At 44.6% G+C, this 13,833-nt stretch overlaps 1 protein-coding gene across 2 annotated transcripts in view; it reads right to left on the bottom strand.

Annotated features, from left to right (window-relative positions):
* The window catches only part of LOC144103823 (lipase lipl-1-like), a 120,574-nt gene that overhangs the window by 57,998 nt on the left and 48,743 nt on the right, over positions 1-13,833 (bottom strand). For both annotated transcript variants that reach the window (XM_077636524.1, XM_077636525.1), the window contains exon 2: positions 9,719-9,935. In XM_077636524.1, the coding sequence (XP_077492650.1) occupies positions 9,719-9,935 (217 nt within the window). The remainder of the gene's footprint in view (positions 1-9,718; positions 9,936-13,833) is intronic.

A 13,833-nucleotide genomic window follows, 5' to 3' on the forward strand; every position in this document is an offset into this window, starting at 1 on the left:
TCATCCGTCATGTAGTCCTTTCCATCGGCTTGCCGTCACGTAACAATAGATCCATTGAAAATGAATAAAAATGAACTTATAACAGACCACCGACCAGCTCTATCCCGGGTGTGTCGTTTTTGCACGGAGGGTTGTACATATGAAGGACATTTATTGACTAAAGCAGGTGTTTGGTCCTGTAAATATTCCATCGTAGAGACTGCAGTTAAATGAAAAAAATGAAGAATTGAAGAAAGAATTCTCGTCACCTACCACCTTCAGTCATTTTTTTGTGTGCTGTTATAAGTCTGGCTCTTAGCGGAGTTTACAGCGTTTTTTTTGTGCCGCCCAGCCCAATCACGACAGAAATTATTTCAGATTTTCACTTCCCGAAAGCACGCATGGCAGAATCCACGGGAAATATGTGAGCATTGATTGCCCCAGTAAAAGTTTATGAGCGCCTCAGAATTATGGGAATATGGCGTTCATATCTTTTCCATGTGGTTCCCTTATCCTTTCTCTGTAACTTAGAGGTGTTTTCTAGATGCTAGGCTTAACGTCATACGGGGTGCGTATGAATTTAAACGTTTCCAAATGTATCGCATGTATAGCTCATATCAATAGTACGTTCCCGGTGGCTTCCACGAGAGCCATGTAAAAAGCGTGCAAAAATATGGGAATTTTCAGATGAAACGTTTCACAGGGCAGGTTCTGAATAGCGCCAGCTTCCAGGTACACACGGCCGCTAAAACTCAAAACCAGCTAGTAATCGCTGTTCTGCGCGAATGGGTGAGCGCTGGAGTATGTTGTTGCGACATGCGACTGCAAGGAAAATATTGACGCCCTTCGCGCAGAGAAAGATAGGTTTCGCGACCGTCTAGCAGAATAGTGGGTTTAGAAACCGCTTCTGCCTCAGCATGAAGCCTGCTTTTCCCCACGTTGCGTACACTGCAAATAACATTTCGGCTAAAAAAGATTTGAAATACCTCTGAAGCAGTTTAACAATAATAATTTCAACCATAAATAAGTAAATATAAAAAAATGACGGGTCACACTCAGAAAGAGCAAGGTTAGGATGCACCAGCAAGCAATTCGATACATAAACGACTGCTTGGCTATTTTTCAAACCACTGCAAACACCTTTTGTTTGTCATTGCAACCGCCTTTTTTTATTCGCTCTTAACAATACTACTACACTGTCACTTTACCTAGCTTCTTGAGGAACAGTCCACAAAGATTCTGGAAACATCTGCGCACTACCCAGCCAACGACAACCAAACTAACCAAAGACGAGAAAAGTACAATGGCTAATCAATACAATTTCTTCCAGTCGGTCCTCACGAAAGACAACGATTCACTTCCCCCTCTCCCGCCACCCCGTGCCTCGGTGCTTGATCCCTTAACAATAACAGACGCCGGAATTCCTAATCTTCTCCTCAACATTGACCCTAAAAAAGCAAACGGTCCCGACGAAATTCCAAATGAATTCCGAAAAAAATACGCTGAGTGGTGCAGTAGGTATCTAGGGCAGATTTTTCGCAAGTCACTATCAACTGCTAATCTGCCACATGATTGGAAAAAGGCTAAAATAGTGCCGATCCACAAGACAGGAGACAAAAATAATGTTGCTAATTTCAGACCTATATCCCTCACCAGCACTTCATGCAAAATACTAGAGCATATCATTTTAAAACACATAACAGTCTTTCTAGAACGCGAAAATATACTCTCGCCCCACCAGCATGGTTTTTGATCAGGCTTATCAACCATCACTCAACTAACAGAGGTAGTTCATGACATTGCTTTTTGTGTTAATAATCGTTCTCAAATTGACATGATATTACTTGATTTTTCTAAAGCCTTTGATTGCGTAAGTCACGCCAAGCTCATCGCAAAACTGGAACAAGCTATTGGGAAGAGAGGTTTCCGCTTGGATTACAGATTATTTAGCAAACCGCTCTGAGCTTGTTCTGTTCGATCATACGTCATCTGATATAGTGCCTGTCATATCTGGAGTACCACAAGGCTCAGTTCTTGGGCCACTGCTATTTATTATATTTATTAACGCTTTAACCGATATTATAGGGTGCAAAATTAAACTCTTTGCTGATGACTTTTTGATATATAAAGAAATTAACAGCCATGACGAACATCTTGCTCTTTCTGGTTCTCTTAACACGCTAGTCGAGTGGTGCTCCAAGTGGAAAATGTCTATAATTGTAAATAAATCAGTGTCAATGGCGACAACAAAAAAAAACACCCATCTCACTTCACCTATACCGTTAATAACATGCCTCTTTCGAAGGTTGATCAACACAAATACTTAGGCATAACATTTACATCAAACCTCAAATGGGAAAGACACATAACTAATATTACAACTACTGCACTGCTAAAGATATTTTATCTAAAAAGACGCGTAAAGCTTCCTCGAATGAATATTAAGCTTCTGGCGTACAAACATTTGTGAGACCTATTTTAGAATACGCTAATACAGTTCCGTTTCCTTACACAGCAACTAACATAGCTAAACTTGAAGAAGTACAAAGAAAAGCCGTAAGGTTCATTCACAGCAAATACCGTCCTACTGACTCACCCTCGCGTCTCTTAGCTTGTTCAGGCCTTAACACACTATTGACGAGAGCAAAACAAGCTCGACTTAAGTTCGTTTTTCAAATTCTGCATTGTCTGCATAAAATAGATACCACCCAGTACATTTCATATTCGCAAGCTAGAAAAACACGGCATCAACACGAGCATACGCTGAGTATTCTTTCTCTAACGACACATTCAGATACTCATTTTTTCCTCGCGTGATCGGAGAATGGAATGAACTTAGCTCATCATTAACAACAACAAATTAATTATCCGGGTTTGTTTCACAGTTAGAGTTAATCACAAAAGATTATTAAGATCTTCTAATGTTTGTTCGCGATTCTATATTAGGTAGCACTCTCAATAAGTAGAATTGAAATGCAGTTGCTTCTTTAAACTTTCTCGTTTTTGCTTATGACTATGACGTGCAGAGTTGTTATTATATACTACGTTGTTTTCTATTGTATGCTTCTATTGCCTTGTCGCTTGTATTTTGATGAATTATGTTGCTTCTTCGTGATTTGTGTCACTCACACGTATACTTGTACGCGTACAAGAAATAATTTTTTATGCCCTTCTGCTAGGCTCTCGGCTGAGAGCGGCATTATTGTAAAATAAATAAATAATAAATAAACTTCTGCTTAACAACTGCCAACACCTTCTTCTTCCCACCGTATCATTGTTTTGCTTTTATTCGCAGCAGTGGCGCGTTTAAGAAACTAAGACATGCCAAGGCGTTGCCCATTCTTCCTGGCCCATGCTTGGCGCAAGGCTCAACTCACTGGGCGACATGCGGAGGTTTTAGAGGCGAGCGCGCGGTAGCTTTCCATGGCGTCAACGGAGGCGGAGTTTTAAAGTCGTCCATATCTTCTTTTCGCTTACGCCACCTACGACGACGTCATGAAAAATTCCGCAGGCAGTGCCGCTGTATTGCCGCACAGACTATGTTACCTGTACGCTTCAAGTAACACGACATTCGTCGTGGCTGTGAGAGTTCTTCTTCCGGCCAGGGTCGTACATAAAGAATTTTTTTTAAATTTATAGTGCGGATTAGTTGGAGAATAATACTTCGATTAATCTTTGATTTAATGAACTATAAAAATATAAAAAGTTATATAAAATAATTAAAAAAATCTCCTATGCACCTTGGTTTCGGTGACTGTTGGTTTCCTTCACGTATTTGTCAATCGAGCCCCTTATTTCTCTTACCTTGTCTGCTAATAGCTTAACGAGGGTCTCGGCTCTGGCAGTCTTGATGCCATAGGTAGCATAAGAGGGCTCTCGCTCAGTTTCCGCCCTCGCCTTTAGATGACGTTCTACGTCACACTCGCTGTATTACAGGACGTGCTACGTCCACCGCTATGGACGAGGGTGGCGCTGGAGAACACTCTCAAGGTTCGCTTACATGCAATAAACATAAATACCCACGACAGCAGCAGATTAGATAGCTGTCGCCGTAGTTCAGTTGGTAGAGCACCGGACGCGATATTCGGAGGTCATGGGTTCGGATCCCACCGACAGCATTGTTTTTTTTGTTCTGCTTTGTATTTTTTTTATGTGACAGATTATTCAAAGTATTATTCGCACTATGAATTAAAAAAAAATCCTCTATGCACCTCGGTTTCGGTGACAGTTGGCTTCGTTCACGTATTTGTCATACAAGCCCCTAATTTACCTTACCTTATATATATATATATATATATATATATATATATATATATATATATATATATATATATATATATATATATATATATATATATATATATATATATATATATATTAGCAGACAAGGTAAAGTAAATGAGGGGCCCGTTTGACAAATGTATGAAGGGAGCTAAGTCACCGAAACCAAGGTGCATATGGGAACGTTATGTTTTTTTATTTAATGTGTTGTGCTTATCAGTGGAATATTATTACTTAGATTAATAATTAAATAAAATTACTTATAAAAGCAGCAGAAAAAACAACCATGCCGCCGGTGGGATCCGAACCCACGACCTCCGAATATCGCGTCCGGTGCTCTTACCAACTGAGCTACGGCGACGGCTGTCCAATCTGCTGCTTTCGTGGGTATTTATGTTTAGCGTGTAAGCGAACCTTGAGAGTGTTCACCAGCGCGACCCTCGTCCATAACGGTGGACGTAGCACGTCCTGTAATACCGCAAGTGTGACGTAGAACGTTATCGAACGACGAGGGCGGAAACTGTGCGAGAGCCCTCTTATGCTACCTATGGCATCAATACTGCCAGAACCGAGACCCTCGTTAAGCTATTAGCAGACAAGGCAAATGAAGTGAAGGGCTCGTTTGACAAACATATTAAGGAAGCCAACAGTCATTGAAACCGAGGTGCATAGGGGAATGTTTCTATTTTTTTAATATCTAGTGCCAATCGATTAGTTTTTAAAGAAAATTACTTATCAAGCAGCAGAAAAAAGAACCATGCCGCCGGTGGGATCCGAACCCACGACCTCCGAATATCGCGTCCGGTGCTCTTACGAACTGATAGGTAGGTAGGTAGGAAAGACATTTAATGCTCTAGAAAGGTGCTAGTAGCAGACGAGAAAGAAGAGGTCCATCTTCCTTCTTCTCACAGGGTCGGTGCCCCTATTCCAGGGCTCCGCTGAGCTTCGCTGCTCGTTGGGCGTGCTGGATCAGACCTTGTTGGCAACCCAGATCGCCGCTGGAGAGCCGGCTCTCCCACTGTTCCGCACTCGGGTCTTTGCGAAAGCTGTCGTTTTTACTGCATTCCCACGTGATGTGGTACAACGATGGTTTGCTGCCACACCACGGGCAAGTGTCCCGATATTGCGTCGGGTAAATCTTGCTAAGGATATGCAGGTTTGGGAATGTTCCTGTCTGTAATCTTTGCCAATACACTGCCTCTAGTTGATTTAGATCAGGATGAGGCGGCGGATAGCGGATCCGTACCCCCTTATAGTAGTTGAGAATGTCTGAGTACGTAGGACTGACTCGGTCGGGTAGATCGTCCAATTGGGAGGAAGCTCGGCTCGTATACCCTCGAGCTGCCTCGTCGGCGCGTTCGTTCCCCGCTATGTCGGTGTGTCCTGGCACCCAGTAAATGCTATGTATGACTTTTGGTGGGGTCGCGCTCTGGAGGAGCCGGAGCGCGGCGCGACCTATGCGGCCGTTCATGTAGTTACGGCACGCTTCTCTCGAATCTGTAAGGATGGTAAGGGACATGTTGCTTCGATAACCGGCTACCTCCGCTAGAGCTACGGCCAGCTCCTCCCCTTCGGTTACCATGCAATCCCTCACTGAGGCGCTAGCTAATTCCTTTAAGTTCGAATCAATAACTACCGCCACTGTGCTGTTATGTGAGCTTCTTGTATACGGAGCCGCGTCCGTGTATACCGTTGTGGATTTTGTAGCTAGATTTTGTTGTACATACCTCGCCCGGGCTGCCCTACGGGCCGCATGCAAGTTGGGGTCCATGTTCCGGGGAAGGGAGCGAACCTTTAGCGTCTGGCGGATTGCGTCCGGTATGCTCGCAGTACGATTCTCGAATTCCGCAGTTCCGCCTAGCCCCAGTCGGCTAAGGAGCGAGCGCCCCGTAGGAGTCTGCTGGAGCCTAGCTAACTGCGTGACCAGTTGGGCTTCTTTGATCTCTTCGAAGGTGTTGTGAATTCCAAGAGCCAATAGTTTTTCGTTGGAGGTGTTCATTGGTAGATGCAGGGCTGTCTTGTAAGCATTGCGGAGTATGGTGTCTGCACTATCCACTTCTCCTTTGTTGAGGTTGAAGTACGGGAGGGCGTAACCCACGCGACTAACCACCAGGCTCTGAACCAGGCGCAGGGTATCCCCCTCTCGCATGCCGCTCCGCTTCTGCGACACGCACGTGATCATTCTGGCGACCTGAGTGGTCGATTGCTTGAGAAGGCCAAGCGTATGGCCGCATCGCTGGTTGCTCTGCAGCCACATTCCCAAGACTCGTATCTTGTCTCGTTCGGGAATTGGCTGTCCTTCGAGGGAGACATTGAGGCACCCTTCCTTGTGTTTCCCTTTGTGGACTCGCAGGAGTTCTGATTTTTCGGTGGAGCAGGTGAGGCCTCGTGCACTGACTTATTCTTCCACGCAGGTAGCCGCTGCTTGCAGTCGTTCTTCTTTCTGGCCGAGCGACCCAGTGGTAACCCAGACCGTGACGTCGTCAGCGTATATTGCGTGCTGTATGCCTTCGATCTTCTCGAGTGGTCTTGCGAGGCCGATCATGGCCACGTTGAAAAGTAGTGGCGAGATGAAAGACCCTTGAGGTGTGCCTTTGTTTGGGGTCGAAAATTTAGCGCTACGAAGGTATCCGAGCCCAACCGTTGCAGTGCGGTTGGAGAGAAAGGCCTTCACGTAGCTGTGAATGTTCTCGCCGCAGTGGAGGTTGTCGAGTCCTTCCATTACAGCCGTGTGGCTAACGTTGTCAAAGGCTCCTTTGATGTCGAGGGCCATAACCACGTTCTCGCCTACGCTCGGGACGTTGGTGAGGACTTCCTCTTTGAGTTGTAAGAGGATGTCCTGGGTGGAGAGGTAGGCTCGGAAGCCGAACATACTGTGGGGGTACAGGTCTTCGTCTTCCATCTAGCTTTGGAGCCTCCGAGTAACGACTCGCTCGTAGAGCTTGCCTAGGCAGGAGGTGAGTGAGATAGGTCGGAGATTTTCGATCTGGAGTTTCTTACCCGGTTTGGGGATCATTACGACCTCTGCATGCTTCCACTCTTCAGGAACCGTTCCTGCGGCCCAGTGCCCGTTGAGGAAGGTGGTCAGTTGGTCGACCGCCTCGTCGCAGAGGTTGCGTATGAGTGCGTTCTGGATCTTGTCTGCTCCCGCCGCAGTGTTGCGCGTGCATGCCTTTATGGTAGCGAACACTTCTTCCCTGGTGATCGGCCTGTCTAAGTGGGTGTTCGGTTTCCCCAGGTATGGTTTCGCGTATGCCGCAGGCAAGGTCGTGCCGTAGCATTTCTCTTTGGCCTTATCTAGCAGTTCCTCTTCCGTACCCTCGAAGGTGTGGACGAGTCTGCGGATAGCTTTCCCGCTTTCGGCCCTGGTTTGGGTAGGGTCGAGGAGGGTCTTGAGTATACGCCACGTTTTGGCCGTGCTGAGGGTGCCGTCCAGCGAGCTACTGAACTGCTGCCAGCTCTGCCTGGCCAGTTGGGTCGCGTACTCCTCCGCTATCTTGGTGACTTCTGCGATCTTGAGCTTGAGCTTCCTGTTAAAGCGCTGCTTCTTCCAGCGCTTGGTGAGTCCTCGACGTGCCTCCCACAGCCTGATGAGCCGAGGGTCCACCTCAGGTGTTTGCTCGGTGCGATCCACTTCCTGAGTGTACCGCTTCTGGATGTCTTTAAGTTGTTGACACCAATCATCTATGGAAGTAATCCCCCCTTCCAGGTCCGCGCAAGCCTTGCGGAAAGCCGGCCAGTTGGTGATCTTGGCCGTGCCGAGCTTGCGCTTGATGTTGGTGGCTGCTATCGTGGTCTTCAGGATATAGTGGTCACTGCCTAGATTCTCCAGCAGATTCTCCCACGTTGCGTGCTTCACTCCCCTGACAAACGTCAAGTCCGGACACGTATCCGGGCAGATCGAAGTGCCAAGGCGCGTGGGATGAAGTTGGTCTGTTAAGAGGGTACATTGGATCGCTTCCGCCGCGTCCTCGACCTCTATACCTTTGCGATTATTAGTGGGGTATCCCCATTGCTGTCCGCGAGCGTTGAAGTCGCCTACAATGAGCAACGAGTTGCTTTTCGCAAGTTTGCTGGCCCCTAGAAAGAGTATATCAAAATGCGCGTCCCGCTGGCGAGGCGGGCTATAGAGGTTTACTAGAAAGACACTCTTTTCCTTACGCTTCTTTTTGGGAATAATTTCCGTCACTAAGTGTTCAATTTTGGTGTTGGGAATTGGGTCATGGGCTATGGCTACCAACTTTTTGCTGACCAAGGTTGCCGTGCGTCCGCTATCGTAGCACGTATATCCCCTGAGTGACGGTGTCGTGTTAGTTTCCTGTAAACTAACTGTAACTGAGCTACGGCGACGGCTGTCCAAATTGCTGCTTTCGTGGGTATTTATGTTTAGCGTGTAAGCGAACCTTGAGAGTGTTCACCAGTGCCACCCTCGTCCATAGCTGTGGACGTAGAACGTCCTGTATATATATACCAGAAGTGATTTCTGGCAGCTGATTTGGTCAATATAATATAAAATCACCAGAAATTGAAGAAACATAACAGGATTTAATTCACGACGTTTCGGCTGGAGGAAAAAGGCTGGTCCTCCAGCCGAAACGTCGTGAATGAAATCCTGTTATGTTTCTTCAATTTTTGGTGATTATATATATATATATATATATATATATATATATATATATATATATATATATATATATATATATATATATATATATATATATATATATATATATATATATATATATATATATATATATATATATATATATATAGCTAAGGTGCATAGGGGAATGATTTTTTTTTTAATTTGTAGTGATGACCAGTGGAGTTATGATTGAGTTGTATACTGTACACGTTTCTAGTTTCGAGACCACCGTGAAGCAGTATAGTCAATTTATTACTTTGTGGATAAAAGGGTTGCCAATAATGCACGCCGCCTACTAATGGTTGCATAGTCATGCTTACTGCTATCTTATTAAATATACGTAATTTGAGCGCTCTAGTGTTATGGGTTCTCGAGGAAAAAGTGGGAGATAAGCGTCCCACTGTCTTGTGAAGGCATATGAAAACTATGTCGTATGTGTGGCACTGACCACATGAAAGACAGCCGCTTAGAAAAAAAAGTGTTTTTGTCATCTGATGCTAACTTATTGTTGGCATACAAATGAGAGAACATACAAAACCTACTTTCTCTGAGAAAATACTCGAGAATTATTCATGCTACGTCCACTCGCGGTCGACATTCGAACAACAGGCATGGGCACGCTTGAAGAAAGGTACTTTCGATTCTCAAAATGCACGAAGCAAACCACAAAGAGGCACGCTGGACTTGGCATATGAATCGGGCATTAATCAGCGCATTTTGTGCTAGTGAACCATTACGCTTTATTTCATGGATTTTGAGAGCTCTGCGCATTTGTCGTGGGTAGACTCCTTTTATATTTCACCATTTTGTCACCTGGGGACTGCGTAGGGAAGTTGATGAACCATGTGCCTGACTCGGCAAGTATTCCTGGCACCAGAAGAACTGGCTTCCCGCGTGTGGCACCAGGTGTCGACGTGCTTTCGTTGTCTTGGGTTCCCGCGCCCACCCTGTCCACTTCGAGGACGTAGCCGTCGTCCGTGGTGGCCGTGAGTGTCTCGCAGGAGTAGCCGAAATCCCTGACCAACTCGCACTGTGAGTGAAAGCGAGATTGCGACTTAAAACAAAGCACTCTGTCGGATTTGCTACACTGGGTATATCACGTTATTCCACCAATAACTGCTAAAATTGGATTTTGGTGTCCACGAATGTGTTTTGAAGTATAGTGATAACAGCAGCGGAGGGCAACAGAACAAAGTATGAATTGTGTGAAGTATTGAGTTAGTTGCCTAAATTTGAGTAACTAGCTTTATAACCACTACTGTTAGGCACCTGGTTCATTTCATTTTCATTTATTGATATTCTTGCCATATAAATGATCAAAACACTGACTGAATCCATAGCAAGAGGCTAGTGTGGGGTTCAGAAACAAAATACATAAGATATTTTCAGCAGTTCCATAAGATATTCACTATTTGCGCAATAGATAATGTGTGGAAGGCGATCCACATTTATTTGGGGTCCCGGTAGCCGCCACTGGTGAGCCGGCGGAGCAAGCTGCTGACGTTGCTGGTCAGGCCGGTTGCTGAAAGCGTTCTGATCTGCGCGAGCCAGGACGTGTTCCCAGCTTCATCTTCAGCGCCGCTACAGATGCGCCCCCCCCCCCCCCCCCCCTCATAGAGTGTCTTACAATTAACGAGAGGGAAAGCTGGCGGCGCTGCACCTGAGCCTCCATGGGCGTGCAACACATCATGGGGCGATGAGCTATTTGGTGCGGGACAGTAGGTTTTTCTCAGGAACAGAGTGGCGTTACTGAGATGTCCCATTCCGTATCCAGGGCGCGCTTCGCGCGGAGACGCCTTCGGCGTAAAAGTAGTGTGCGAAAGCCATGGTAGCGAAAACGGAACAGCACGCGACGCCAATAAAAGGTTTTTGTTTTCCGTAATGCTGTGGAAAAACCATTTAAAATGCTGAAGTGACATTTTTTCATAAACATATCTCTTTTTAAAAGTGCGCCTGTTAGACACGAAATATTGGATTTTGTGGTCTGCAATGCTTGCACAATAGGAGGGCAAGCCATTGCTTATTTTAATAATAATAATAATAATTGGTTTTTGGGGAAAGGAAATGGCGCAGTATCTGTCTCATATCTTTGGACACCTGAACCGCGCCGTAAGGGAAGGGATAAAGGGGGGAGTGAAAGAAGAAAGGAAGAATAGGTGCCGTAGTGGAGGGCTCCGGAATAATTTCGACCACCTGGGGATCTTTAACGTGCACTGACATCGCACAGCACACGGGCGCCTTAGCGTTTTTCCTCCATAAAAACGCAGCCGCCGCGGTCGGGTTCGAACCCGGGAACTCCGGATCAGTAGTTGCTTATTTTGAGCAAAATTTGCATTTACATGCTTTTCTGCTCGTTTGTTACGATTTATAGACAGGATATTGAATGACAGGACATCCTTAATTATCGAACAACATTTATTTTTTTCATTCTTTTTTGGCCAAAAGTTGTAGTTCTGCAGTCGGTAGCTCTCCGCCCCATGATGCTTAGAGCGCCCATGGTGGTACAGGTGGTCTCGAGCAAGCTCCATGCAAACTACCATAGGCGGGGCGCCAGCTTTCCTTCTAGTTAATAGTAAGAAACTCTATGCCCCCCACAGCGCGATGCGCGATAAAAGAAACAATAAAACAGAAGAGACCTACGTACAAGTCCCGGAGAGGGCCTGGGAATTTGGTTGAGCACATAATATCCAGGGAGAAGCGGAAGTCGATGATGCGAGGGGCGGGGGCGGGGGGGGGGGGGGGGGGGCGGACAAGGGTTCATTTCATTTTTATTTTCATTTATTCATAATCTTGCCATACAAATTATCAAAACAATGACTGAACCCATAGCCAGAGGCTAGTGTGGGTTCAGAAACAAAATACATAATGGCAATGACACAGCACTTGTGTAAAATGAAAAGCACTAAATCAACGGCGAAAGACCAAAATACCGCATACAATGAAAATAAAACAAAATAATGTACATTTTACAGCAGAATGAGTAAAGATCTATCAAGAACAACACTGTACAAGAAATACAACCCGAAAACAACTACCACAGAGGTCAAATAAGGCTCATAAAATATGTTATTAATGTTTTATTTGTTTCATTGGACTGTTTTATTTCTGCGGGTAAAGCATTCCAAACCTTAGCTCCTGAAAACTGCAGCAATCTTTCGCTGTAGATGTTATTATTCGGTGGCAGATTAAAGATACCATGTGTGAGGTTTCTTGTGAGTCGAGAAGGAGAGCGAAACAGAGAAGCATTGAAAGGTTGATTATATTTTACTATGTTGTTTACCCACACCGCTAGCTTTAAAGTCCGCAAGAGGTCAAAAGGAAGGATATTTATTAACTGGAAAAGTGGTCTACTTGGCTCGTTATACTTGCTTTGTGTTATAATTCGGATAGCCCGTTTTTGTAATCGCCGGATAGGATCAAGGTAAGTGTTGTATGTCAAACTCCATGATTCTACACAGTATGTTAAATGACTGTTAATAAGGGAAAAATAAAGGGTACGCAGTGTATGTGTATTATAACAATCGCGGGCCTGTAATAAGGCATAACAGCCAGAAGCCAAACCGACGGCGCTAATCTGATTTTTCCAGTGAAGGTGTTCATCTAGAATCACACCAAGATACTCAAATGAGTGTGTTCGTTCAAGTGAGCGGTCGTTAATGAAAATGTTAATTTGGTTGCAGTCAATGACTTTTGCTCGTGAGCTAAATACTATATATTTGGTTTTGCTTGAATTAATCGTTAGCCTGGTAGTAAAAAACCAGCTTGAATTTTTTTTCAGTTCAGCGTTTGTTTTTGCTTCGAAATCCTCATGGTTGTCAGCTGTAACCATGATCGCAGTGTCATCTGCAGACATAAAATGAACTTAGGGCCTTCGGCAAATCATTCAAATATAACGAAAACAACACGGGCCCTAAAACGAATCTGAGGAACCCCGGTCTGTAAATATTGAAGTGATGATATAATGTTATTCATAACTACAGCTTGTTGACGGTTTTCGATGTAACTAGAAAGTAAGTTGTAGACTACACCGCGGAATCCATAATTGCTTAATTTGTGGAGCATAATAGCGTGATTCACGGTATGAAACGCTTTCTTTAAATCAACAAATACAACGGCGGCCAGTTTGTTTTCATGTAATGCTGAATTAATTGAGTCAAGCTTAGGACAGCAGATGCCGTTGAATAATGTTCTCGAAATCCATGCTGCTGTTGGCAGAGTAAGTTATACTTTTCAAAGAATTTGCAAATATTGTTGGATAAAATCTTTTCGTAAATAATATTAATAACGCTTAGGACAGAAATGGGTTTGTAGCTTGACGGATTGGATCGGTCTCCATCTTTGTATACCGGGACAACTTTGGCAATTATTAGTGCGGAGGGGTACTTTGCACATTTTAATGAATAATTAAAAAGTTTGCATAAGATGTGTACCAAGATATCAGTGTTTTCATTAAGTATGCATGGGTAAATTCCGTCCACTCTGGCAGATTTATTGCCTGGTAAGCTGAGAATAATGGATGTAACTTCATCGGGTTTGATTTCAAACATTCCAAAAGTATTGAGAACTGGATGGGATGCAACATTTTGTTGTTGTGATTCATGGAGTTGAGCAGCTAAGGACGGGCCGATATTGGTGAAAAAGGAATTAAATCGTTCTGTAGTACTGCCATCTATTCTCTCCGGGAGAACACGGCTCAAACTGGCTTTGTCAGCGACTTCATTTATTATTTTCCAGACCTTATGCGAATTGCCAGAAGCCTGTTCAACGAGACGAGTGTAATATGCTTTTTTTCGTGCCCTCGTCATCGATACGGACCCGTTGCGCAGGGTCTTAAATTGGTTTATATAGTAAACATTATATTTGTGTTGGGGGGGGGGGGGGGAGGAGGGGTGAATTTGCGGTATCATGAATCTTTTTCTTTTAGAACG

The sequence above is a fragment of the Amblyomma americanum genome, chromosome 9 (genome assembly GCF_052857255.1).
Source record: "Amblyomma americanum isolate KBUSLIRL-KWMA chromosome 9, ASM5285725v1, whole genome shotgun sequence".
In the NCBI taxonomy this organism is placed as follows: domain Eukaryota; kingdom Metazoa; phylum Arthropoda; class Arachnida; order Ixodida; family Ixodidae; genus Amblyomma; species Amblyomma americanum.